The sequence below is a fragment of the Pristis pectinata genome, chromosome 29 (assembly GCF_009764475.1).
Source record: "Pristis pectinata isolate sPriPec2 chromosome 29, sPriPec2.1.pri, whole genome shotgun sequence".
Taxonomy (NCBI): Eukaryota; Metazoa; Chordata; class Chondrichthyes; order Rhinopristiformes; family Pristidae; genus Pristis; species Pristis pectinata.
In genome coordinates, this window is record NC_067433.1 from 12281206 (window position 1) to 12309063 (window position 27858).

The 27858-nt window shown below is 43.5% G+C and overlaps 1 protein-coding gene across 3 annotated transcripts in view; it reads right to left on the reverse strand.

Moving 5' to 3' along the window:
- LOC127584315 (netrin receptor UNC5D-like) overlaps nucleotides 1-27858 on the reverse strand; it is a 562203-nt gene that overhangs the window by 150199 nt on the left and 384146 nt on the right. For all 3 annotated transcript variants that reach the window (XM_052041008.1, XM_052041010.1, XM_052041009.1), the window contains exons 3-4: nucleotides 14420-14563; nucleotides 6927-7030 (exon numbers count right to left, since the gene is read on the reverse strand). In XM_052041008.1, coding sequence (XP_051896968.1) covers nucleotides 6927-7030; nucleotides 14420-14563 — 248 coding nt within the window. The remainder of the gene's footprint in view (nucleotides 1-6926; nucleotides 7031-14419; nucleotides 14564-27858) is intronic.

Sequence of the window (27858 nt, forward strand, 5' to 3'; positions counted from 1 at the left end):
ACACCTGGTCCCTTTGGAATTTAGAAGAGGGGTGCCCTTATTGAAAAATATAAGACTATAAGGGGGTATGACAGGGTAGATGTTCAGATGTTTCCACTCGTGGGAGATTCTTAAATGAGGTGACGTGGTTACAGGATCAGGGTGTGGTTAATTAAAACAGAGCTGTGTAGGAATCACTTCTTGTAGAAAGTGGTGAATCTCTGGAATTTCTATCCTGAAGGGTTGTAGAGGCTGGATCATTGGAGGTATTTAAAGAGAAGGTAGATCAGGGAATTGAGAGTGATGGGGAACTGGCATAGAAGAGGGACAGATTAGCTATGATCATATTGAATCGTGGAGCAGGCTTGAGGGCTGAGTGGCCTTCTCCTGCTCTGATGCATTCATGTAAGTCTTAATGCACAAAACATTGAAGTTCCAATGGACATGACACTTTCCTTGAAGTTCTGATGTTTTCCTAGCTGCACCTCTACAATCAATTCTATTAATGTTCATCCAAACAAGTCCATGTGGTTATCCCGTACATAACTTGGGAACTGGCGCTGTTGTGATTATACAAGATAGGGATTTGACACATGGGTGTTTGGCTATGCAAATGCATTTCCGTAGGGAGAAATTTGTCCATTGACCCTGGTGCCAATAGTTCTACTCACTTCACGGACAGTGAAGTCAATGGACTGAGAGTAGCTGTAGTCAACGAGTATAGCAGTGGCATACAAAGAGGAATTTCTCCCCATCTCCTATCATTGTATGTGACTTCCATTGCATTACTTGTCCCGTTTTTAAATAATAAACAGAGGACTTAGTTCTATAGCACATACACCAGCACTGTTGACGCACTTGGGGAAAGGGTTGCATCAACAGCACATTAAGCAAAGACTACTTTTCCTTCCACGTACATCCATACCACAATCACTCATCTCCCTCAAGAATGTACCTATCCTTGGAGGGTCTGGGAAGAAATGCAGGTCCTGATGAAAAGTTGACTGTTTATTTCCCTCCAGAGATGCTGCCTGACCTGATGGGTCCCTCTAGCACTTTGTGTGTGTTGCAGGGTTAATTGTCAAGGTTTGTCCAATACAGCCGCATAACACAGGACTGTGCTGTACAGACTAGGGCTCCTGTACCGAGATAAATATCAGATATCACTGGAGAACCATCTGCTCGACAAAGGATACCCTCTCATCTGTTCAAAACTCACTGCTTTTAGAGTCAGAGTCATGGAGTAATGCGGCATGGAAACAGGCCCTTCGGCCGAACTCATCTACGCCGACCAAGGTGCCCATCTAAGCTAATCCCATCTGCCCACGTTTGGCCCATATCCCTCTAAATCTTTCCTATCCACCTACTTATCCAAATATCTTTTAAATGTTGTTATTGTACCTGCCTCAACCACTTTCTCTGGCAGCTCGTTCCATATACTAGCCACCCTCTGTGTGAAGAAGTTGTCCCTCAGGTCCCTTTTAAATCCTTCCCCTCTCACCTTAAACCTATGATCTCCAGTTTTTGGTTCCCTTTCCCTGGGAAAAAGACTGAGTGCATTCACCCTATCTGTGCCCTTCATGATTTTATACACCTCTACAAGGTCACCCCTCAAGTCTCCTACACTCCAAGGAATAAAGTCCTACCCTGCCCAACCTCTCCCTTTTACTCAGGCCCTCAGCTCCCTGTTTCGTAAATCTTCTTTGCATCTTTCCAGCTAAATGATGTCTTTGCTATGACAGGGTGAACAAAACTGAACACAGTACTCCGAGTGTGGCCTCATCTATGTCTTGTATAACTGCAACATGAAGTCCCAGCTCTGATACTGATGAAGGCCAGCATGCCCAACGCCTTTTTCACCACCCTGTCTACCTGCGAAGCCACTTTCAGGGAACCATGTACTTCTACTCCGAGGTCTCCCTGTTCCACAACACTCCCCAGGGCTCTACCATTCACTGTGTAAGTTCTACCCTGGTTTGACTTCCTAAAATACAACTCCTTGCACTTATGTAAACCAAAAGCCATTTGCCAATCCTTGGATCACTTACCCAGCTGATCAAGACTCCCTTGCAATTTTTGATAACTTTTAATATGATAATTTTTAATAACTCTTCCAGTGCAAAGAGCTGTCCACGACCAATTTCAGTAAACTGGCACACTCTAAGGATCAGGACTTTGTGTAGGGGGACCCCTGAAGCTGGTGTAGCCACTGACATGGTTCCATGGGGAAAGGCCATAGTTTAAGGCCTTCACACCATTGCCCAGTGACTGGTTAGAATCTCTTATTGCCCATGAACTATCTGTTAAAGGGTTGTATATAATAACAAGTGAGAGCAAAGGGGTCTTGATCAGCAAGGTAAGTGGGGCAAGGATTGGCGAATGGCTTTTGGTTTACATAGGTGCAAGGAGTGGCATTTTGGGAAGTCAAACCAGGGTAGAACTTACACAGTGAATGGTAGAGCAATTGGACTAAAATGACTTGTGATAAAAATGTTGACTTTAATGTTCCATGTTACAATACTGTGTGAAATAAAAAATAAAGCCGTTTTCCTACTTCACCTTTAAACCATGGATGAGCTTTGAACCATCTGCCGCATTTTACACTGTGCCACATCCAGACTGCGTTTTTGCTGCTCCCAATGAGGCAAACTGCAAAGTCATTCAGCTCTTCACAGTTGGATTCTCAGGCTGATAAGCTTCTAGGGGAAATGGTGTTTTATGCTGGGATGATGTACACAACCAGTATTACACCACCAGCTTCTATTTTCCCCATTTACCACTTAACAACACTAAGCCTTGGTATCCATTAAGGTGACCCATTAGCTTCCAGTACTTGTGTGGCACCATGCACACTCTTTTCTAATCTATCACTTTTCTTAATTTATCACTTCTCTGATTGCCACTAACTCCATATTCTCTGGAGATGTTCCCCCAAAGCTTCCCAGAACGTGCCTCTGAATCCCAAATCGAAGGGCGCTATGGGGGGGGGGGGGGAACCAAATGTGGTACAGGATCAGCTGTAGCCTTATTGAATAGTAACGGCTTGAGGACCATGTGGCATTTTCCTGCTTTAGTTTGTGCTCTTCTGTTCCTTACGTACGGGTTAGGAAGTTGTGGGCATGCTATGTTGGTGCCGGAAGCGTGGCGACACTTGCGGGCTGCCCCCAGAACACTTTACGCATTGTATGTTTCAATGTACATGTGACTAATAAAGATATCTTATCTTATCTTCCCAAGGCTGACCCGACGTGCATCGCTTCTAGTGTCGTTTCCTCTTCATAGATGCTGTCTGACTTTCTGTGCATTTCCTGCATTTGCTGGTTTCTTCCTTTCCCATTCTCATCTATTCCCCACTTTTATTCTTGTTCCTGTTTTGTTTGAGTTGCTCCAGTCTCTTTTTTTAAAATGGTGCTGTTATTTTTTTAGTTACTTCCTAAGCCAACATAAAGTTGCTTAATAAGCATATCAGACAATTTCACCAAGGAGAATGTATAATCTAATCCCTGGGGAGAGCAGAATTTGCAGCAACCCTGCAGCACAGATTGAAATTACACACATCAGATACTCTTAAACACACATAGAGCAGAGTGAAGGTACCGAACGTTTATCACATCTCTCAGTTCACCTGCATATTCTTATACAGAGCCTTGGGACATTGGTAGCAGCCATTTCAATCACCCTTATTCTGTAATGTTCTTCCTTTCAAAAGATCAAACTCTGGCTCAAAAATTGCTAACAATTACCTTCTTAAGCATTTCATTCTACAAACACAAGGGACTTGGTCCTAATTTATATCGGAGAGATTCCAATTCCACTTGTTTCCTGATAGCTCTTTAACAGATCCAGGATTTCTTGCAGGACAGGACTTGGAATTTGTTGGCCACTGTCCTTCCACAATAATTTGTCTCCATCTGACCTCAGTTCACCTCTAGTGTAAGTAAGAGGCAAAATAACGTAGTCGATGGGCATGTGTGAGAGACGGTGGGTTGTAGGGGTACATGGAAATAAGGAGAGAAGGAATGGGATTCATTGGGAGCCAGTACAGATCTATTTGAATGAGTAACCTCCATTTGCATTGTTACAAGTTGTGTCTGCTTGGACCAAAAAGTACCCGAGTTCCGTACTTCAGTTAATTTTGTCCATAAGTCAGAAAATACACAAAAATCACTCGATATAGTAACCATACCTCCACAGTATTACAATGAAAGGCACATAAGACTGATATAAATGAACAATTAATAAAAGTGGAATGAAAGAGAGGAAACCAGTTTTGCCATTCGGAGGAACAAATGTATGTACCTATGTCGGACTTTCGAATTTAACATTATGGGAGCTTGTCCGTAAGTACGGGTGTCTGTAAGCCATGCGTTCATAACCTGGGGATGGCCTGCATCCAGGTTTGCTAACAGTACAAGGCCAAGTGGGAATTTGAACCACTAGGAAGATGCAAAAGGATGTCAATGGGCTAAGATGGCAGCTGGAACACAACTTGGGGAAATGTGAGGTTATTTGTTTCGCTAGAAAAATGGAGCAGTTTTTCTCTAAAGTGTAATAAGTGAGAAAACACTGTTATACAGAGAACCCTGTATGTGTTGGTTCATGCCCTGCATAAAATAAACAGCAAGCAATCGAAAGGCAAGAATTTTGGCTTTTATGCCAAGGGAAGTGGAGAACAAACATCAGGAAGTCTTGGTTAGGTTCTTCAGGGCTTTGAGGAGCACTGCATGTGGTTTTAGTCTCCAGGCTAAAGAAGGATATATATACCTAGGAGTTAGTGCAGCACAGACCCATTAGATTAACTGAAAATTGAAAACCACTCTTGCGTCTCTGCACAGAGGCTGACTGATCTGGTGGGCATTTCCAGCATTCTCTTTCTGGTTTTAGGTCTGAGCAATGACTCTGACCAGCTTCACACAGCATTAATGTGTTCCATTATCTGCTTTTCCTCTCTCAGTAATCTAGTCACTGGACAGTTCTGCAAACGTCAGTGTCCACTAGACAGGCATCCTTTTCTTAAAAAAGGCATGAATTAACCGTACTGCAACAGAATTTACACCATACCAAGTTTATTACCATAAGAATTCTTTTTAAACAAACTTGTAAATCTTATATTTACTGATACTGAAAGCATCCATCACAGTTTGCCTGTTTTTCCACTTTATCCCTTTGAAAGTTTCCTATCTCGCCAGATATGTGTTGAAGTTTTTTTTCGCTGTGACCTGATTGTAACTACCTGGGAAAGGTGCCAGAAAGATGACAGAGTAGGTACTTTGGTGAAATTATGGAAAGTATGTTCATTGCTTCACTCACTCTGGACGAACAGAAGCCATCTCATAATTTTGCAGTTTTCCCTTGTGAGAGTGGCCAGCTTTGATATGCAAGGGCAATAAAATCCTTGGTGTATTGCACAAGGAATTTCAATGAGTTGGAACACGAAGATATTTTTGCCGGCAACAGCTAAGACTAAAGAATTAGCTGTTTAATGGAAAATTCCTTGAAATTAGCATTATGATAAATGCCGAGTAAGTATTTCAATAAAATTAATAAGAAAATAAGTAGAGTGCCAGCATCAATTTAACTTAACTGGGAATACTCTCACATCTAAGTCAGATAATTGAAAGTTCCAGTCCTGTCCCAGAACCCTATAATATAAGCTGATTTTCTGGTACAATGCTGAGGGAGCACCTGGAATGAACTCTCTTTCTGAATTTTCATTCCATTGACTTCAACTTTCATAAGTGGGGTTCAAAACACATGTATATGTCATTGCAATGCATATTTAATACAGACAACAGAGAATGTTTTTTTTATGATGTCATGCAGGCAAGACTAAAACTACACAACAAAAATACAAGATAAACTACTGTATCCAGAGAGTGGTTAGAATGTGAACCTCACCATTGCAGTTGAGGATATATTTAATATGAAGATTGAACACAAGGAGGAAAAAGAAAAATAAAGGATAGCTTAAGCTTAAAAGAATGGGCTTTAAACATCAGCATTGAGGCTGAATGGCTTGCTTTGGCATCGTATCTGCTTTGTAATCCAGGTTGGCAGCTTACTGGAATTTTGCTGTAATGAAGAGTGAGAGATGAAATGATCAAATGAATTTCAAAGTTCCAGTGGATATTAAACATTCCAAGGAATTGTTTGGAGTTCTCCCTAATATTCCTTCTTCATTTACCCTGTCGCTGCTCGTGGCAGGAAGCTGATAAGACTACTGACAATCATCACAGTGCCTTGAAATGAAGTGCTTTGAAGAGCCTGAGATGTGGTCAGGTGCTTTATGAATATAAACACATTTTTCTTTCATCCAATCACATTCCCAGCAGGTGCAGGCAAAATCCAGTTTTTATTGATTTTTAAAATGAAATAATTTTGGAAAGGTGGTGAAAACCTCGTACCTGCTGGTTTCTGAGACCTGAAGCTAAATATCAATCCTCCACTGGTTGCAAATTCTACCTGACGCTGTAAATTCAGTTAAAAGATCATGCTGTGGCTGTGAAAATCAAATAAATATAGTCATTCGAGTGAGGGGCAACTTAGTGGTGCAGTTAGCAGAGCTGCTGCCTCTCAGCTCCAGTGATCTGGGTTTGATCCTGACCTCTGGTTGGGCATGGGATATCTTTCAGGAGTTATGGGATAGAGGTAATGGCCATGTGGGGAGAATAGGGAAAATTAGTAGGGGAATGGGAATTGCTCTGTGAGTTGTTTTTGGAATTGGTTTGTTATTGTCACTTGTGAAAAACCGTTCACACAGAGCAAGACTCAATGGTGTGTCTTCCTACTATGGATTGCAACCTACCTCTTGGTAAAACGCCTTTCAACAATGGAGAGCATTGATAATCAAAGTGGCCTTCTAAATATATTTCTACAAAGAGTGATAATAACCATAATTAATTTTTGAAATTATGATTGCTTATGATAAATTGAAAGCCGTTTCTTACCTTGGCAGAGGGAACTCCCTCAGGAGGACGACAGTGCAGAATAATCTTCCCTTCGAGAGGTACCTCTTTTGCCTGTGGATCCTGTTCAAAGTTTTTCCTCAGATCTGTGGGGGTGGGACGGAGGGGGAAAGCCGTCAGATTAATTTATTTTCAAACTCAATTTACTTGACTTGCATTCCTGCTTCCAGTCCTATCCCAGTGAACTCAGTGATCTTTCAGATCAATGCACTCATCTGACGTTGAGTGGACCTAAGGGATAGGAGGAGGCTATTCAGCCCCTCAAGTCTGTTACACCACTCAACTGGATCATGACTGAATTGTGCACCATTCAACTGTCATGACTGATCATGGCTAAGCTGAGATCAAACTCAACAGACCCACCTTTGCTGCATATCCCCAATAAAAATCTATCAACATCAGATTTAAAGTTAAGAGTTGACCCAACAACAGATGCCATCTGCAGATGAGAGTTCCAAATTTCCTGCCATCCTCTGAGAGCAAAGTCTTTTCAACTTCACTCCTGAAAGTGATGAACAAAAAAGTAAACTGCAGATCCGAAATAAAAACAGAAAATGCTGGAAATACTCAACAGTCAGCATTTGTGGAGAAACATTGAGAAACACTTTCTCAAAACTTCACTGAAAAATTTTAGACTGTGTTGCCAACTCCTACACTTCTCAACCATGCAGATGATTTCTCCCCACTTATCTCCCTGATTCCTCCTAATATCCTGAAACATCAATCAAATAACCCCTTAAACTTCAGAATACAATATTTTCATCATAATTTAACCCTTGAAACCCAAGTACTATTATGTTAAATCTCTGCTGCATTCCCTTCAAGGTAAATATTTCATCCTGGTGCCCATAACTGCTCAAACCGCAAAGCGTTGCCTAAAAAGATGGTGGAAACGGATTCAAAAGTAATCTTCAAATTGAAATTTGGTGTATATATTTAGAGATTAAAACTTGCTGGACAACAGATAAAGGCAAACTCCTTCAGATAGCAGATCCAGGCAGGATGAGGCAACTGGTCTCTTTCTGTGCTGAATAATCCTCTGGGCATTGAGATTGATTGGAAATGGTGAATGTCACTTCAAAGCCTCATTGCAAGGAATTAGGTGACAACTTTCTTGACAGAGAAGTAAAGCATGGGAGAATGTTCTTATGCTTACATCCCAACAATAAAGAGAACTGTAAGTAAGAGTGATGCAGGAGCAGCACATGCTCGAAACTTCCACATCTCAGAGGTTAAATTTTCAGTAATTAACATGCAACTGTTACCTTTCCTCACACCTCCCTCTTCCCAACCTTATGCTTGTCCCCTTTTCTCATTCAGAAGACCAGGAACTGCGACCTGGTCAGACGTTGCTGGATCAGCAAGACAACAGTGGTTGTAGACATCAGCTCCGACACTGGTGCTGCTGGGCAAAATGAGAAGAGACAGGTGCTCCCTCACCAGAGGCCAAAGTCAAACACAAGTTCTGCTGCAGATGAGGCAGGGTACAGAAGATATCTTTCTTAGTCACATGTACATCGAAACACACAGTGAAATGCATCTTTTGCGTAGAGTGTTCTTGGGGAAGCCTGCAAGTGTCGCCATGCTTCTGGCGCCAACATAGCATGCCCACAACTTCCTAACCTGTACGGCTTTGGAATGTGGGAGGAAACCGAAGCACCCGGAGGAAGCCCACGTAGACACGGGGAGAACGTGCAAACTCCTTACAGACAGTGGCCGGAATTGAACCTGGGTCGCTGGTGCTGTAATAGCATTACGCTAACCACTACACTACCGTGCCTGCCCAAGGTTACTGAGGGGCATTGTAGAAAGTAACCACAGGAGTCAGCCATCCACCAACTCAGGTCTGGTCTGTTATTCAATACGATTATGGCATACCATCCAGAGTCATAGGGTCAAAGTTGTGCAGCACAGAAATGGGCACTTTGGCCCAACACGTTCATGCCAATCTTTTTGCCTATCTACACTAATCTTATTTACCTGCATCCAACTCAACACCATGTTCCTGCTCTTTCCCCATGATGCCATTTGCACAATGTGTGGGAAGCTCGCCACAGAATCTATATTCACTGTCTAGGAGCGAGAGGGGGTCCAGCAGAGGCCTTCATTCAGTTCGGTGCTCCTCCTATTCCGATGCAGAAGTGGTAGTCGTCATGTTCATGTACCTGTGGACCCAGCCACGACAGAAGCCTTAAAGCCGATGTCACAACTTCCATTGTGAAACAAGCAAACCCCGTTCAACATCTGGATCGCCTGCAGGAAGCTCAGACTGCATTTTTGCAAGGTCAAGCATGTGTTTGGGAATGTGGATTACAACGTGCAAGGGGACTTGCAGGGAATCACAGTATCCAGCAATCTCTCCTCCAACGAGCCACAAGGGGCACTGAGGGACTTGCAGGGAATCACAGTATCCAGCAATCTCTCCTCCTACGAGCCACAAGGGGCACTGAGGTCCACCCCTGAGACGCAGCAGTGGCTCCGAGGAGTTTAACCTGTCGCAGGACAATGACATTCATCCTCTCTCCCTGGCACCCGGAACGATTCCCCCACAACTGTGTTATACACAGTAAGCCCCATAATGAACATGGAATAATACTCACACCACCAAACAGCAAGCACTACTACACCAGAGTTTGGTCAATTTGTGTCCATCTACCCAAATATAGAGGTCGTAGGGTTACACAGCATGGAAATAGGACCTTCGGTACACTGTCTGCTTCGACCATGCAACACCCATTTACACTATTCCCTTTCTTTTATTCTCCTCACATTCCCATCAACTCCCCCCAGATTCTATCACTAACCTACACACTCAGGTCAATTTACAGTGGCCCATTAATCTACCAACCTGCCCGTCTTTGGGATGTGGGAACAAACCAGAGCACCCGGAGGAAACCCACGTGGCCACAGGGATAACGTGCAAACTCTGCAAAGATACAGCACTGCCTGTCCGGATAGAATTGGGTCACTGGAACTCTGAGGTAGCAGCTCCTTAAACAATTCAACCTCAGAAGAGGCAAGAGTCTGGAGAAACAATGCATACATTCCATTTACTGTACTTGGTGATGAATTCAGTGATCTGCCCCAGTGCAGTCAAAAAGTGACCAACATCTTTCGGGTGATATTTAGGGCAAGATATTTCCTTTTTTGATCTTTGCTTTAGTGAACAAATGGGCTTTGGCATGAACTAATTCTTTCAGGAAATCTTGGGTACAGAAAGCTGAACATTGTTGAAGATAATTATTTTTTAAAAGGTTGTTGTTGAACAGAACACTTGCTTTATAATCCACAGCTTCTCCTTCCAAACTGCAGCACCGGATCTTAAAAAAAAATTCAGATGCTGGAAATCTGAAATAAAAACACAAAATGCTGGGGACATGAGACACTGCAGATGCTGGAATCTGGAGCAACACACAAAGAGCTGGAGGAACTCAGGCAGCAGCTGTGGAAGGAAATGGACAGTCGACATTTCGGGTCGAGACCCTGCATCTGGACTGAAAGAAAGTGGGGAGATAACCAGTATAAGGAGGTGGAGGGAAGGAACACCTAGTAAGGCAGGTAGTATCTGTGGAGAAACAGATTTAATGTTTTAGGAGGAGGACCCTTCATCAAACCTTTCCCAGTACTGATGAAGGATCTTCAACCTGAAACAACTCTGGAGACACAAGAGACTGCAAATGCTGGAACCTGCAGCAACACACAAAACGCTGGAGGAACCCAACGGGTCAGGCAGCATCTGTGGAGGGAAATGAATAGTCGATGTCTTGGGTCCAGAACCTTCATCTGGACTGAAAGATAGAGGGGAGAAACAACTCTGTCTCTTTTTCCACAGATGCCGCCTGCCCTGCTGAATGTTTCCAGAGTTTTCTGCTTTCTGGATCTTATGTTGAACAAAGAGTTGTGAAGGGAACAGCTGGCATTACTAATCCAACATCAGGAGAGCAAGAGGAGGATTGACATGCCAGACAGGATAATTGGACTGAGGATGCTTTTTAGTTAGCTACCTTGTTCAAGCTTGTAAAGGCAGATTTCAGTGAATTCTTTCAATGTGCTACTCTCCTTCACAATCATCACCACTCTGATTACATTTCTTGGATCCCCTCATGCCACAGGGCAATGGATTGCGTGACAGGATAAAGCAAGAGGGACAAATGATCATACCTTTGACATAATCCTCCGAGGAATCAAATTTGTGAATGTAGCCTGCATTGCTTCCAACAGCAAGTGTATATTTCCTTGGTTACCGAGATTAACACTACACATAGCACCAGGTATTTGCTCACCTGTGGCTGTGCTGGAGAGAGTGCAGAAGAGATTCACCAGGATGTTGCCTGGATTGGAGGACTTCAGGTATGGGGAGAGATTGGATAAGATGGGCTTGTTTTCCCTGGTGTGAAGGAGGCGGAGAGGTGACCTGATAGAAGTTTATAAAATTATGAGAGGGTAAATAGTCAAAATCTTTTTCCCATGTTAAGGGTACCAGAATCAAAAGGACACAGGTTTAAAGTTTTAGCTACCTTGTTCAAGCTTGTAAAGGCAGATTTCAGTGAATTCTTTCAATGTGCTACTCTCCTTCACACTCATCACCACTCTGATTACATTTCTTGGATCCCCTCATGCCACAGGGCAATGGATTGCATGACAGGATAAAGCAAGAGGGACAAATGATCAAACCTTTGACATAATCCTCCGAGGAATCAAATTTGTGAATGCAGCCTGCACTGCTTCCAACAGCAAGCGTATATTTCCTTGGTTACCGAGATCAACACTACACATAGCACCAGGAATCAGATGCAGTTATTATATTTAAGAAGCATTTAGACATACACTTAAATAGACAATGCGCAGACAAATACAGACCTACTGTGGGCTAATGTGATTAGTGTAGATGGTCAAAAAGGTCGGCATGGACATGGTGGGCCAAAGGGCCTGTTTCTCTGCTGTACAACTCTATGACTCTACAGCCTGTAAAGTTGTAGCAAGACTTCTTTACCTTTGTCCTCCAACCTCCTTACAGTAAGAGTCAACACATCATTTGCCTACATTACTGCTTGCTGTGAGCCTGTACATTAACTTTCTCTGCTTCATTTACCAGAACATGCAGATACCCGCAGAGACCAACGTTTACTAGTTCCTTACCACATAGAAGCTTTTTTTTGCTAATCTTCCTATCAAAATGAATAACCTCACATTTCCTTTTTCCAAATTATATTCCACCTGATTCCATGCTGCCCACTTACTTAACCTATGTAAACATTCATATCCTCCCCCTCCACCACCAGCACCAAGAAAATTCTACAGCATGTACCTCAGTGACTTTCTGAAGCTACTTTGACACCACCTCCCATTCATCCACCACAAGAACAATGGCAACTGGTACTTGGGATCACCATCACCTGTGGCTTCTCTTTCTAAGTCGAACGCCATCTTTACTACGAAATATACTGCTCTCTAAGTGCATTGCTCAGTCTAAACCCTGCAACTCCCTATCCTATAGCAAATGGCGAGAGCCTTCACCAGAAGGACAGCAGTGGTTCAAGGCAGCAGGTCACCAACACTTTCTCGAGGGCAATTAGGGATGGGCAATCAAAGCTGATCTTGCCAGTGACACCAACTTCCCAAAAAACAAGCAAATTAAAAAAAATCTCTCTGCAAACAATATCCTACTCACAGCTAACTTCCCCACCGAGATTTGTATCATCAGCAAACCTGGATAAATTACATTCAATCCTTTTATCTAAGTCATTAATATGAATTTTAAATAGCTAAGGCTCTGGCACTGATCCTTGTGTAACCCCATTAGTAACAGACTGCCAACCTGAAAATGATCCAATTATTCCAAGCCTCTGTCCTCTGCCCTATAACCAAACCTCTATTCATGCTAATTTATTACTCCCAACCTCATGAGTCTTTATTTAGCAAAAGTTCTGCAACAAATCCACTGGCTCCCTCTATCTACTATTAATTGCATTCTCAAAAATTTCTGCTGGAGTTGTTAAACATTACTTCATTTTCATAAAAAAACACGTGAATCTGGATAACCACATTTTCTTAGAGATAAAAACTTAGGTGCCTGTGATGCTGCTGCTGCAAGCAAGATTTTCATTGTACCTGTACCTCACCGTACTTGTGCACATGACAATAATCTTGACTTGATAATGGCCTTAATGATGGCTTTGCACATATTCCCTCCAGCCAATCTCTGCTCGGGCTCCTTTCTATCTCAACTCCCTGGAATATCCCTGTGGATGGAACATTTTCCCCACCGAGCTTTTGCTTCTCAATGAAAGGTATATATTGAAAATGATAAAATATTTCTTTGAATTGGATTAGGTCATTGGCACCCCTGTTTACAGCTTGGAGAATTTGCTAGGACTGTTTCAGAACCAAGGCAATCCTGGAAAATCACACCTATGCACCCATTTCCTTGAGGTGCAGACTATCTGGTCCAGGAGGTTTTAGAGTGATTACCTTCTTCACTACTTTTCCTTTATTGTATCTTTGGCTCCTTGCTGTTCTCAGTGTGCTTAACTCTTGCAGTGAAGACTAGCACAAAATATGTTTACCATCTGGGCTCTAACTTCATTTCCCACGATAATCTCTCCTGTTCTGCCTTCAAAGGACCCACATTAACTTGTGTTCCTTTTGATCTAGTTGGAAGCATCTCCTACAAGCTTTTGCTTCATATTCTTTGCCTGTTTTTTTTTTCAAATTCTGCTTTATCCCTGGTTGTCTATTCTTTTGTCATCCTTTGTTAGCCCCCAAGACTCTTCCAATCCTTAGGCTTGCAACACTCCTGGGCAACATTATAAGTATCTACTCTGAATCTAATTCTATCCTGAATCTCTTCAGTAACCTGTGGATGGAACATTTTTCCCACAGAGATTTTGTATCTCAATGGACTGTTGAGAATTACAAAATATTTCTTGAAATTGGGCCTGTACATCAGCATCCCTCTTTAGAACTTGGGACAATTTTCATTCGCAATTTATAAATAAACATTGACTCAGATCTCGCCCAGTTTCTTTCCCCAACTGCCTTCCACAGATTAATTTTACACCCATGGTTTAAAAGAGCTATGTTAACAGAAAGAATCTCTTTATTATGCTAAGCCATATACAGACGGAAATCTTCCACCTTGTTGAGGGTGGTATTTATCTTGTGGAAGTGTTCACTGTGAAACACAAGTCATTACAAGACCCACAAAGTGCAAAAAAAAGGTCCATGCATTATTTAGAGCCCATAGCCAACAGCTTCAGTATGCTGCACTTGCAGGTTGCTCCCACACTGTAATTCACACAGTGCTCCGGCTAGGAATTATACAGGGAAAATCAGTTTGATGGACTGCCTACCCTACAGCAGCCAAAGCCTGGAAGGAGTGCATAATAGGATAGTTAATTCACCTCTGTACGTGTGTGCGTGATGCTGCACTGAAACTACAGTCGATTAGCAGCCCCTGCCTTCCTTCTGCTTACATGCTATCCGGACCGTCGCTTTTCTGCTCTTCGTCGTCCCCAGCTCACTCCATGCCACGCAGAGGCACCAGTAATCTTCCGGGCCGTGGAAATCTTCCACTTGCTGCCGAGATACATTGATCAGGACCTCCCGAACGTCCAGCCCTTCGAGAGTAGAAAATAAGCACAGAGTAAACGGAGGTGAACTTACATTCCAGTTTCTTGGGAAATAACAAGACGTTCTGGACATGCTCAGCAAGGGCTGTGGAGGGAGAAAGGAAAGCTATACTTTCATCCCTTTTGTCCTGCTTCTACTGTTATTTAAGTGGAATGAGATTCAGTACAAAAGGATCTGGGGATCCAAAGTGCATGAAACATCAAGGGTCGATGTGAAGGTACAGCAAGTAATTAAGAAGGCTAATGACCTTTATTGCAAGGGGTATGGAATATAACAATTGGGAAGTCTTGATGCTGCTGCAAAATTTCACATCATTTAAGTCAGTGATAATAAATCTGATTCAGATTCCGAGCTTTACAGAACGCTGGTAAGAGTGTTCCTGGAATACTGCGCACAGCTTTGACTTTTTAAGGAAGGACACACTTGAATTGGAGGCAGTACATTGGAAGTTCAGGTCGATTCTTGGGACAAAGCTGCTGATGTTTGAAGAGAGATGGAGCAGGTTGGGCATATACTTCTTGGAGTTTAGAGTAAGGAGATGTGATCTAATTAAAACATGCAAGATCCTGAGGGGTATTGACGAGATGGATGCTGAGAGGACGTTTCCCCCAGTGGGGGTATCTAGAATTAGAGGGCACAGTTTCATAACAAGGGGCAGCCATTTAAGATGGACATGTGGAGGAATTTCTTCATTCAGAGAGTCACCACTCTTTGGAATTCTCTGCCCCAGACCACTGTGGAGGTGGAGTCATTGAATTTATTTGCTGGTAGTTGATTTAACTTAACTTCCACAGGAAGGGGAGAGGAGAACCCATTCAACTCTGTACCGGTAAAATATGCTTGTTCCAGGAGTGACCATCATTGCTCTAAATTCCCCGCAGTGCTCCAAAGGGAACAATGCTTGGGGAATGATATCATTCCTTGTACCCCTGACGCTGAAATTGCTTCAGGGGTGGGAAAGGGTGAAATCACCCCGGTGAGTTTCTGGAAATGGAGGTTATTGCGCTTCACTCCGAGTGCAGGGATGCACAGCCAGTCGAGCCGCTGCCTCACGATGCCAGAGGTCCAGGTTCGATCCTGACCTCGGGTGCTGTCTGTGTGGAGTTTGCACATTCTCCCTGTGACTGTGTGGGCTTCCTCTGGCTGTTCTGGTTTCCTCCCACATCCCAAAGACGTGCGAGTTGGGAGGTTAATTGGCCTCTGTAAATTACCCCTAGTGTGTAGGTAAGTGGTAAAATCTTGGGGGCGGGAGGGGTGTAGGATTGGTGTCAATGGGTGATTGATGGTTGGTATGGACTCAGTGGGCCGAAGGGCCTGTTCCTCTGCTGTATGTCTCTATGACTTAATGTAAGTCTGACAACACAGATAAAAACAGCACTGTTTGTGAATTGCAAGGCTAGAGACAGAAAATGAAGTCTAAAATAGATAAGAACAAGTCAGTCACATGAAGAAGGGAAGACTGGAAGAGAAAATGTCCTCAGTCACTTGCACTAAACACACAACAAAGAACCAGCTACATATTGGAATTCCTGAAAGTTGGTTCCATTGAAGACAACCCAACTTAATTTCAGAAGGAGGAACTGGTCTCACAACAGCTGTGACTATGTGTGATTCGCAAAAGCATGAAAGATAAACTTCTACCCATCACAAAGCACTAGTGCACGAGATAAACCAGCTCACCACAAGTTATTGTGTCAAAAGGAAACAGGGCATTTCACTGCAATGTCCTAATTGGCACTCCTGTTTAGTACGACTCATCTCGTTGTCCAGTTATTCATAGTAACTGGGATAATTTAACATGAAAGTTAAATAGTGCTTCAGTCTCTTAGCATAAAATTACAATTAGCATTACTGTCAATGGCCTCCATATCTTCCTCAGGATGTATGTGCAAAGGAACATCTGCTACATAATTACTGCAAAAATACAATTTGTCAAAACATAATCATTAATTATGCAGAGAAGAATTTACACAATGTCATGAGTTCTGAATAAAATTCCACCAATGTACATTCCTGCAATAAAACATAGAGCAGTGAATTGGGAGGTGGGGGTTGATACAAATTGTCCCAAATATTAACCTATTGAAGGTTGATAGCTATGCATAGAACAAGGGAATAAAGTAGCCTGCGTCTCTGTCCTCTCTGCACTTGTATCTGTCTCCAGTGCAGGCTACGTGTGTTCAAGATGGGCTCCACCACCACACCCAAGTTCCAGTTTTTGAGTCAGTCATGGGATTGGCAAAAGATAATTGGCCATGTAAGATAGGATAAGATATCTTTATTAGTCACATGTACATCGAAACACACAGTGAAATGCATCTTTTGCGTAGTGTTCTGGGGGCAGCCCGCAAGTGTCGCCACGCTTCCGGCGCCAACATAGCATGCCCACAACTTCCTAACCCGTATGTCTTTGGAATGTGGGAGGAAATCGGAGCACTCGGAGGAAACCCACGCAGTCACGGGGAGAACGTACAAACTCCTTACAGACAGTGGCCAGAATTGAACCTGGATCGTTGGCGCTGTAAAGCGTTACGCTAACTGCTACACATGTGAGAATGGACCTTGCCCTGCCCTCAGCTGACGGCCACAAGCGGATACTTTCTAGTAGTGGTCATTAATAACCAACAGCCTAAAGAGTTGTGGAGGGGCTCTCCACTCCTCACTCTGTCTGGAACTCACTGACACTGCGGCTAACTGTCTGAACCTCACCTGCCTGTGAATGGAAGCATTAGGCTTATTTCCCTCACTGCCACATCTCATGTTACAGTAACATCACTCCACACTAGCAAAGCAAAACCAAATAGGTACAAAAGAAAGAAACATTAAAAACCTATTTTTTTCTTCGTTCTCTGAATGGAGATGTTTCCTCTATTACTGGAAGACTCTGGGAGGCTGAGATTGAGCTTATTTACTCAACCACTGCTGTATTTCGAATGAAGGTGTTCCGACAATGCTGTTGGCAAGCAAGTCCCCTCAATGCCACACCTCACACAAGGGTAACATCATGCCACATCTGCAAAGCAAAACCAAACCGGTGCAGAAGAAAGAAAATATTAAACAATTATATTTTCTATTTATTCTTTGGATAAAGGTGTCGGCTCCATTACAACCAGTGTCAGTGAAGGAACAGTGATATACTTCCAAGTCAGGATGGTGTGCAAGTTGAAGGAACCTGCGGAAACCAAATACATACGGCTGGTTTTCCAGGTTTATAGAGTTCCATCGAGGAAGCCTAGATGAGTTGATGTAGCGCATTTTGTAGGCGGAACACTCTGGAGCTAGGATGCGCAAATTAATGTTTAAATTGGTGGATATGATGCTAATTAAGCAGGCTGCTTTGCTCTGACTGGCATTGAGCTTCCTGCACTGTTGGAGAAACACTGTTTCTTGACACTCATCCATGAAATTTAAGAACTTTCTATCATATCCCTGATTTATGTTTCCCTCGTGTATGAGGAAGTTCTGACAACTCTTGGAAAAAGTGCCTTCTCCCCGTGTCTGCGTGGGTTTCCTCTGGGTGCTCCGGTTTCCTCCCACATTCCAAAGACGTACGGGTTAGGAAGTTGTGGGCATGCTATGTTGGCGCCAGAAGCGTGGCGACACTTGCGGGCTGCCCCCAGAACACTCTTTGCAAAAGATGCATTTCACTGTGTGTTTTGATGTACATGTGATTAATAAAGATTTCTTATAATATGTAAAATGTAGCTATTGTAACAAAGCAGGCAGTCAAGCTACCAATGTACACACACTAATGGCAGCAAGTAGCACAGTGACAATGACCATGTTGCGAGAGGGATAAACTTTAGCCAGGAAAGCATGGGTAACTCGTCCATCTCAGAAGTGGAAAGTTTTGGATGCTGGAAGTACTCAGCGGGTTAGTCAGCGTCTGTGGAGAGGAATAGAATGTTTCGGGTTGATAGAGTAGCAATCATGCAGAGAAAGGAGAGAGGTAGAAGGCAGAATCTTATCTAACAAGAGTATAGGAGGAGGCCATTCTTCCAGTCAAGTCCATGCCAGCTCCCAGGGAAGCAATCCCGTTTGTCCCAATCCCCCTCTCCTTACTTCTCTGCACACCTGCAACTTACTGTCTTCCACACACACCCATCACTCCTCTAATAAACTTCTGACAGATCTTTGACCAATTTCCCTGAATCCTCCAGAAAGGGAGAGTATTTTTTTTAAGCGGTGAAAGCGTGAAAAGTTTGGAAAGACTTAGAGGCAAGGAGGTAGAACAGGCAATTAGAAAGGCAAAAGGTGTGCTGGCCTTCATGGCAAGAGGATTTGAGTACCAGAGTATTGGACTTACTTGGGACCCTGGTGAGTCTTGGTTACGTGTCCAGAACAAGACTTCATGGTCTCAGATTAAGGGTTTAGCTGTTCCTTCACCCAGAGGATGATGAATCTTTGGGACAGGGCTGTGGAAGCTCAGTTGCCAGGTACATTCAAGACAGAGATTTTGGGAATATGGGGATGGTGCAGGAAAGTGGTGCTGAGATGACAGATCACCCATGATCTATTGAACGATGAAGCAGGCACAAAGGGTCAATTAGCTTGCTTCTGCTGGCGCCATGTGGCTATGTTCCTGTGCCCACCTGAAGTGCCCTTGAATTGAGTAGTTAGCTGGACAATTTCAGAGCACTGTGAAGAACCTACCCACACTGGTGAGTATGTAGTCACGTATAGGTCAGACTAAATAGGGATTCTGCTCCCTGAAAGGGATATTACTGGAAGAAGTGAGTTTCTATGAGGATCTGGATATTTCATTTTTGAGATCATTTTTTTAAATTCCAGAGTTAATAAACTGAATTTAAAATTACCCAGCTGGATTTAGAACTACAGAACACTACAGCACAGAAAACAGGCCATTCTGCCCTTCTAGTCTATGCCGAAACTTTATTCCGCTAGTCCCGTTGACCAGCACCCAGTCCATAACCCTCCAGACCTCTCCCATCCATGTATCTATCCAATTTATTCTTAAAACTTAAGAGTGAGCTGCATTTAGATTTGTGTTTCCAGATTCTTAAAGATTAATTTCCAGGATGTGAAATTTCTAAATTTCTTTACAGCATGGCTATTCAGCCCATTGAATCTATGCTTACGCTCAGAGAATTCCCATTCCCCCGTGGATGTTCCCTGTAACTACTTCTCCCCACACTCCTTGGATTCTACCACTCAGCTACACACTAGGGACAATTTACAATGGCCAATTAACGCACTAACCCCACACATCCTTTGGAAACGTAGGAAGAAAGCAAATCCAGTCACAGGAAGAACCAGCAAACTCCAAACAAGCATTGGAGGTCAGGATTGAACCTGTGTCGCCGGAGCTGCGAGGCAGTGGCTCCACCAGATGGGCCATTCTCCTGCCCTAATAGTTGCAAGGTAAATTGGTCGTCATTTAAAATTGCCATGTGGAATTTTTTTCCTCACAGAGGGCAGTGGATCCCTGAGAATCTGTACCCTGGAGGGCTGTAGAGGTATTTAGAGAGGAGGTAATTACATTTTTGAAAGGTCAGATTACTGAGTGTTATGGGGAGCTGTCTCAGAAGAGGAAATGAGGCCTGGGGCAGATCAACCATCATCATATTGACTGGCGGGACAGGCTTGAGGGGCCCAGTGGCCTACTCCTATTCTCATGTTTTTATAGCCTACCCCTAATTGCCCTTCAGAAAGCGGAGGTGGTTGTTAATCCCGGATTATTGGTTTGGTAACACAACCACTTCACAGCCATATATCTTTTCCATTTTTAGGTTAGGCAGAGAATGGAATCGATCAGCCCTCCATATATCTGATTCTGTCTCTCACTGCATTCATTACAGTCCTAGGGTGTGTATATAACCCTCTACTGCCCCATCTAATGGAAATATTGCAAGTAATTGTGAGTTCAGTGGAACGGTTCTGTCTCACTGAGTCTCCTGCAGTAGCCGAGGTTGGGTGTTGCTCAGTGATCTTCTTTGTTGACAGAGGAATTTACAACTGCTGAATCAATCATTCCAGGACTGAATAGTGAATAAGCTGCTGGCCAAGATAAGATCCAGCTCTGCAGAAATAAAGTTTGTATAAAAAAAATGAAATTTTATTCATTCGTTCCTGTAAACTTTATTAAATAGATTTTTAAAAATACCACTTCTTGGAAAGTAAAACTGACACTGACAGGGATCCCATTACCATCTCCCAACTTCTCAGCCAACATGTGAACACGTGACATCTCCTATAAACTCAGTGAAACCAGGAAAAGGGCCTACTTCCATTGTGGCAGAGTTTGTAAGTTCGATAGGATATTCTGACAAAGACAAAAGAACAGATAATAAAATGTAAAGAGAATTTTATTTTCAAGATCCCTCCGGAGATATGGGCAACGAGGATCTTCACATTCAGATACTGCAAATATTTTCATAGCTTATTTTTTTCCTCTAGATTTCCTCAGGGCATAGAAGGAGGCCATTCATGCCAACTCTCAGAGCAATCCTATCACCCTCATTCCTGTAACCTGTTCCCCTCTCACGTGCTCGCCAATTGTTTGTGATTTTCCCTGCCGCCCGCCAACACTAGCGGCAATTTACAGCGGCCAATTAATTAACCGACTATCATGTATGGAGGGCTGATCTATCTCCTTCTCTCCCCAAACCTAAAATGGAAAAGGTGTACGGCAGTGGAGTGGTTATGTCCCTAAACCAGTAACCAGGATTAGTGAACACCACCACTTTCTGAAGGCTTGGGAGGAAACCGGAGAACCTAAGAGGAACCTGTTGCAGTGGCAGGGAGAACGTGCAGACTCCACACAGTCAGCACCGGAAGGTCAGGACTGAACTTACCTCCAGCACAACTGTGCTGTCATTAAATAGAGACCTTATCTGTCTCTTAAGAAAAGCATGGAGTTCTATTTGAAGAAGAGCAAGGGGGTTCTTGCCAGTCTCCTGACTGATACTTTACCCTTCAGTTAATACCTTCTGAAACGGGTTATTTGGTTGCAGATCACATTGTTGTCTTGGGGATCTTACTGTGCTTAAGTCAGCACCCAGCTTTCTTCTTTACACACTTCAGAAAAACCTTATTGGCTGCAAACCACCTTGAACCCTCCTGAAAGGGACACCGTGATGCACTATGGAATTGCAACTTTCACTTTGAATGTAGGTAAGAACATGGCACCGGTCTGGGAAGGTGGAGATGAGGGGCAGTCCAAGCCTTGACCAGCGGAACAGGTTTGAGGTGCTGTGTGTCTAACTCCTCCTCGCACTTCCTATGTTTCCAATGCACTCAGTATTTCGTGAGTGGCTTTCTTTACTGGCCACCATTGTAGAGCTTCTGTGAATGGGATAACTGAAATCCTCTTCGCCTTCTGTGACTAGCAGAGACCTCAGCTAATGGGGGAGCACAGCAAGAAACTGCGGGTGCTCTGCATTTCTCTTCTAATTGCTAGACCCTTACAACTTCATGCAAGCACTCTCCTGAATTTCCAATAAATCTGGTGTAGGCACAAATTCACATACAAATACCACCTTGTCAAAAGCATAAGATGGTGGAAAAACTTGAGGTCAGGTAGCATCTAGATAAGATACAGTATCTTTATTAGTCACATGTACATTGAAACACAGAGTGAAACACATCTTTTGCATAGGGTGTTCTGGGGGCAGCCTGCAAGTGTCGCTACTCTTCCGGTGTCAACATAGCATGCCCACAACTTCCTAACCCATACGTCTTTGGAATGTTGGAGGAAACTGGAGCACCCGGAGGAAACCCACGCAGACACGGGGAAAATGTACAAACTCCTTACAGACAGCGGCCAGATTTGATCCCGGGTCGCTGGTGCTGTAAAGCGTTACACTAACCGTTACATTGTGGTGCCTGTTATTATCAGTGGAAAGGGAAACAGTAAATGTTTCAGATGTCATCAGACTTTCTCATTGTTGCTGGGTCAAAATACTGGAACTCACTGTGGGAGTACATCAGTCACAATGATTGCAATGGATCAGGGAGATGACTCACTCTGACTTCCATTAAGGAAAAAGAGGGATGGGCAATAAGTGAGTTGCCAGTTACATCCATCTTCCGACAGAATTATAGAAACTGCTTGGCACAAACAGCAAAACTTATCAACAGCTTTGAAGATACATGTAAAAGAAAATCCTGGAACAATCATAGACCAGGCAACATCCGTGGGAAGAGAAACAGAGTTAACGTTCCAGGTGAAAAATCCTTCATCAGAATCTTCACCAGTTCTGATGAAGGGTCTTTGACCTGAGACGTTAACTCTGTTCCTCTCTCCACAGACGCTGCCTGACCTGCTGAATATTTTTTGTTTTGGTTGCAGATTTCCAGCATTTGCATTCTTTTGATTTTCAATAACTGCTGAAATCTGAAAATCGTTTTTTGACACAATTACGAGGAGTTAGCGTTGTTAATAGGTAGAAATCTTGAAGCTCTGCACTGTAGGAGTCCCTTCACATCAATAACTTAATGGTTCAAGAAGGTATCTCGCCATGGGGAGAATTAGAGCAATAAATACTGGCCTTCCCAGAAATTAAAATACAATAAACAAGAGAAGCTTATGCAGAGTGCTGGCATTATTTTGCTTTAAGCTCATTGATTGAAGAGTAAAAATGCACATTCAATCTTGTCAAAACTCTCAAACAATGGCTGGAAGCGTGGTGACACTTGTGGGCTTGCACCCAGAACACCCTACGCAAAAGATGCATTTCACTGTGTGTTTTGATGTACATGTGACTAATAAGATACCTTATCTTAGAAGCACTTCCTATCCAATGAATTGTTGAATAGGAGTGACATTTTGAGCACAGGAAGATGTCCACACGCAGAAATTAAATACTCAATTACTGAATCAGTTTTCGAATTGGAAAATTTACAGCACAGGAGGAGGCCATTTTGCCCATTGTGTCCAGTGCCAGGTTGAGGAAGGTCTCCTGAGCTTAATCCCAACTTCCAGCGTTAACCCTGCAGGTTACGGCTCTTCAACGAACATCCAAGCTTTCAATGCAACTTCATAGAATGAGTAGAAACTAGGTCTGGGCAGCCTGTCGCAGTCATGGAGAGATACAACATGGAAAGGAGATTCCACCAAGTCCACACTGACAATTAAACACCTATTTGTGCTAATTTTACATTAATCCCATTTTTTTGTCTTCTCGCCATATTCTCATCATCTCCCCCCAGGTTCTACCACTAGGGGCAATTTACAGCGGCTAATTAATGTACCAACCCAGGGGATGTGGGAGAGCACCCGGAGGACCCACGCGGTCACAGGCAGAACGTGCAAAACTCCACACAGACAGTACCGGAGGTCAGGAATTAAACCCGGGGTCTCCGATGCCGCAAGCCTTCTTGAGTGAGGTTGGATTCAGCTCCTTGCGCGCACGCAGTTAGCAGCCACGCTCCCTCCTCCAGCTGGGGAGTTGGAGTCTGAGGTCACACTGCGCACTGACCAAAACTCTGATGCAGTAGCGATGGATCAATTGCATTGGTGGAGGAGTCATTCTTTGGGTGAAATCAGTTCCTTGACCAAAATCACCAGGAAAACAGGAATGGCTTCACAGAGGGAAGAGGAAGGAAGCAAGTTTCTTAGGGAGACCCATGTTGGACAGTCTGAACACTCATAGTGCATCTGTATGAGTAGGACAGGTAAAACTGTTCCACTTGTTTATGCTTATCAACAGATATACTGTAATTATAATGTATTTTGATTATCTGGCTCAATAAAATTCCCAACTCTGACTCCAACTCAGCCAGCTCCATAATGGTCACAACCCTCTCCACCACAAAGGACATCAAGGAGGCGGCATCCATCACTAAGGACCCTCACCACCCGGGACATGCCCTCTTCTTGTGACTACCATCGGGGAGGAGGTACAGGAGCCTGAAGACCCAACACTCAACGATTCAGGAACAGCTTCTTTCCCTCCGCTATCAGATTTCTGAATGATCCATGAACACTACTTCGTTAATCCTTTTTTTTTTGCACTCTTTACTTATTTTTGTAATTTATAGCAAGTTTATATCTTTGCACGGTACTGCTGCCGCAAAACAACACATGTCAAGTAATACAGTCAGTAATAATAACTTTGATTCTAATTCAGTGTTGTCCCCTTGGCTTTTAAGTAATATTTTACCCTTTTAAGATATTTAAAGCTCACACCAAAGAGGTACTGTGACCCCAGGGAAATGTTTGTAACCAGGTCACCTGGTCATAGTCATAGAGGGAAACAAGGCCTTTTGGCCCAACTTGTCCATGCCAACCCTGGTATTGGACTGTACCCCCTTCTCTGATCTGTCCTACAGCACAGATTGGCCTGAAGCTGGCAAACTATGAAAGGGCTTCTCTTTTGGTCTCTAAAGCTGACCAGATCCCAGGATATGGGAGTCTGGATTTTAATCTCCAGTTTGTGGCTTCTGGGTATAGACAAGCGATTGGTGTCAACAGACTTCCTGTGCCTATCAAGAGGCTGCATTTGGGCTGAAGAAGTGAGATATACGGCAGTTACTGCAGACAAACGATTGTATAATATTCAAGTAATGAATAGAACCTGATTATGCAGTAATAGATTAATATAATTAATGAGCTACCTGAGGCAGCAGAATATAATATCTAATTTTCTTGTCTTGGGAGAGGAATCCTTTTGCATAAACCTTGACAAAAATCTTTGCATCAGTTAATTTTTAATCTGCTGCATTATTGATGGGGTAGTGTCCTTGTTAAAATTATTTTTGTGGACAGTTTTGGCTGCTAACATGAGATGGGTGGGAGGTAATGGAACATCTCGCGAGAATAAAACTCTGCTCTTCTGATTCTCACCTGAGGACAAAAAAACCCACTAAATGGTCTTGTCGTACTGTGGTACCTGCTCTGTTTCCTGATGAGAAACACTCCACAGAACTGGGACGGTAACTATCCACTGAAAAGCACAACCTTGCTTCTGGTCTGTGCAGTAAGTAGCCAATCCTCTTCCCTCCACCGAAACAGGGAACAGGCAAGGCTATAATTGCATGCAGTGACAGAATGAGTAGATCGTTCTTCAGGTCGCATGGTTGTGAGTTCAAATCCCACTCCAGGGATGTGAAGGTAAAACTCGAAGATGTCTCCCATGTGATACTGAGGGAACAGTGCTTGCGTCAGTGGTGTGCTGTCCTTCTTGAAGTGTCAGACAATCAGCACTGCAATCTTGTCTCAGACCTTCCAACATTGTTTTTAATTCGTCTTTCTCTGCCTGTTCAGTTTTATTAATCTGGTGGAGGCTTTATTTGGTGGAGGCAATATAGATAAAGGCATTAAGAGGCATCTTAGATAGGCACATGAATGTGCAGAGAATGGAGGGATGTGTGCCATCGTGGTAGGTTAGAAAGCTGAGTTAGTTAGGTGCTTAATTACTAGTTTAATTAGTTCAGCACAACATCATGGGCCAAAGGGCCTGTTTCCTGTGCTGTACTGTTCTGCGATCTATCTCCTTCTATTCACACCTCCTCCACACACACACTTTTGTGAGTCTTGAACATCTTCTCTCTCAGTAGGCAGGCACCACAGCCTGCGTCCCCCAATCTCTCCTCGTCTCCATCCCGTCACAGGCCCACTTTTCCATTCTGTTTACTCCCTCCACGCCACCCCACCTCACCTCCCTCCCAACTGCTTCCTTCAGCAATTTTAAACTTTTCCTGGTTCTGATGAAACATCACCAGCCCAGATCAGTTTCCCCCTCCATAGATACTGCCTGATCTGCTGAGTATTCCAACCACCTCTGTTTTTGTTTTGGAGTTCCATCATCTTCAATGTTTTGCATTTGGTCTATTGAATACCTCCAGGTACCCCAGGTGGACTCCCAGTGTTCCCAATGCAATCTGTACAGTGAATGCAAAGTTTACCTTCATTAATCTACAGCCCATGTAAACTGTTTAAATTGAACCCCCTCTCAGGTGGACTTTAAAAGGTCATAGAGTCATACAGCAGGAAAAACGTTCCTTCGGCCCAACTGGTCCATGCTGCACCAAGATGCTCATCCAAGGTGCCTTGGCGCTATTTTGAAGATCAGGCAAGTTACCCCTGCTATCCCATCCAAAATGTATCCCTCAGCTAGTATTTCTACACTAAAAACTATCTGCTCATCACCATCTATGGAAGCTTGCTTTGCACAAAGTGGCTGCCAGTATCCTCTACAGTGACTACACTTCAAAAGCATTCATTTGTCTGTGAGGTGCTTTGTGGAAATCCAAGGGTACTGTGGAAAAGCAAGTCTTTTCTTCCAAGCATGTTGGCAACAAACATTCATCCATGGGCTAATGGATTTAGAATCGGCCTTTGATGCTTAGAGTAACTGCCGATGTTGTTGCCCCTTTTCCAGGTACACCTGTCCATCTGAAAACTGTTGTGGCAGTGTGTGTCTCGCCCCTACTTGGAACCAAGATGATTACAATGGGGGAAATGTTCTGGTCTGTTTCCACCTCCTCTTCTGACTGATCTTACAGCTCCATGTTTAATTTGACCAAATACTTTGTTGTATCTGGACAGGGAGCTTTAGGTTCTGATTAGTTAGCTGGTGGGAATGTAAAAGTTCAGTAAAATCAGAAGAAAATTCAAGATGAAGATGGAGTAACGTCCAGGGAATATCAATGACCAGATTTAAGATTATTGGTAATTAGTACTGCTGCAGGGACCCACTGCCCTCCTGAACACATCTGCCAGTCTGTGCAATGATCCACTTCTGCCTCCGGCACATCTGCCAGTCTGTGCCGTGGTTCACACACTCCCAGCACATCTGTCTGGTCTGTGCAATGGTCCACACTCACCCCTGCACATCTGCCCTGTGTGAGCAGTAGTCCCACCTTTGCCCCAGCACATCTGCCCAGTCTGTGCAATGGTCCACTTCTGCTAAATTAAGGCAGAATAATTATGGAAAAACACCAACGATAAACCCACAGATGTTAGGGGTAAACACAAGGACTGAAATTCAGACCAGATGGAGTCATGACAAACCTTAAAAGCCAAAGTTGTGATGCAGACCAAATTAAACAAAGAGAAATGAAATTGGCCCCAGTAGGTTCATAGTAATAAACTCCACTTACTTCCAAGGTAGGTAACAACTTTTAAAAGACAGTTGGACAGGTACATGGATAGGAAAGGTTTCGAAGGTTGTTAGCCAAACACTGGCAAATGGGATTAGCTTGGATGGGGCATCTTGGTCAGCATGCACCAGTTGAGCTGAAGGGCCTGTTTCCATGTTGTATGACTCTAAATGGTTCACACCCTCCCAACTTTCTGCCTGGTCTGTGCAATGGTCTG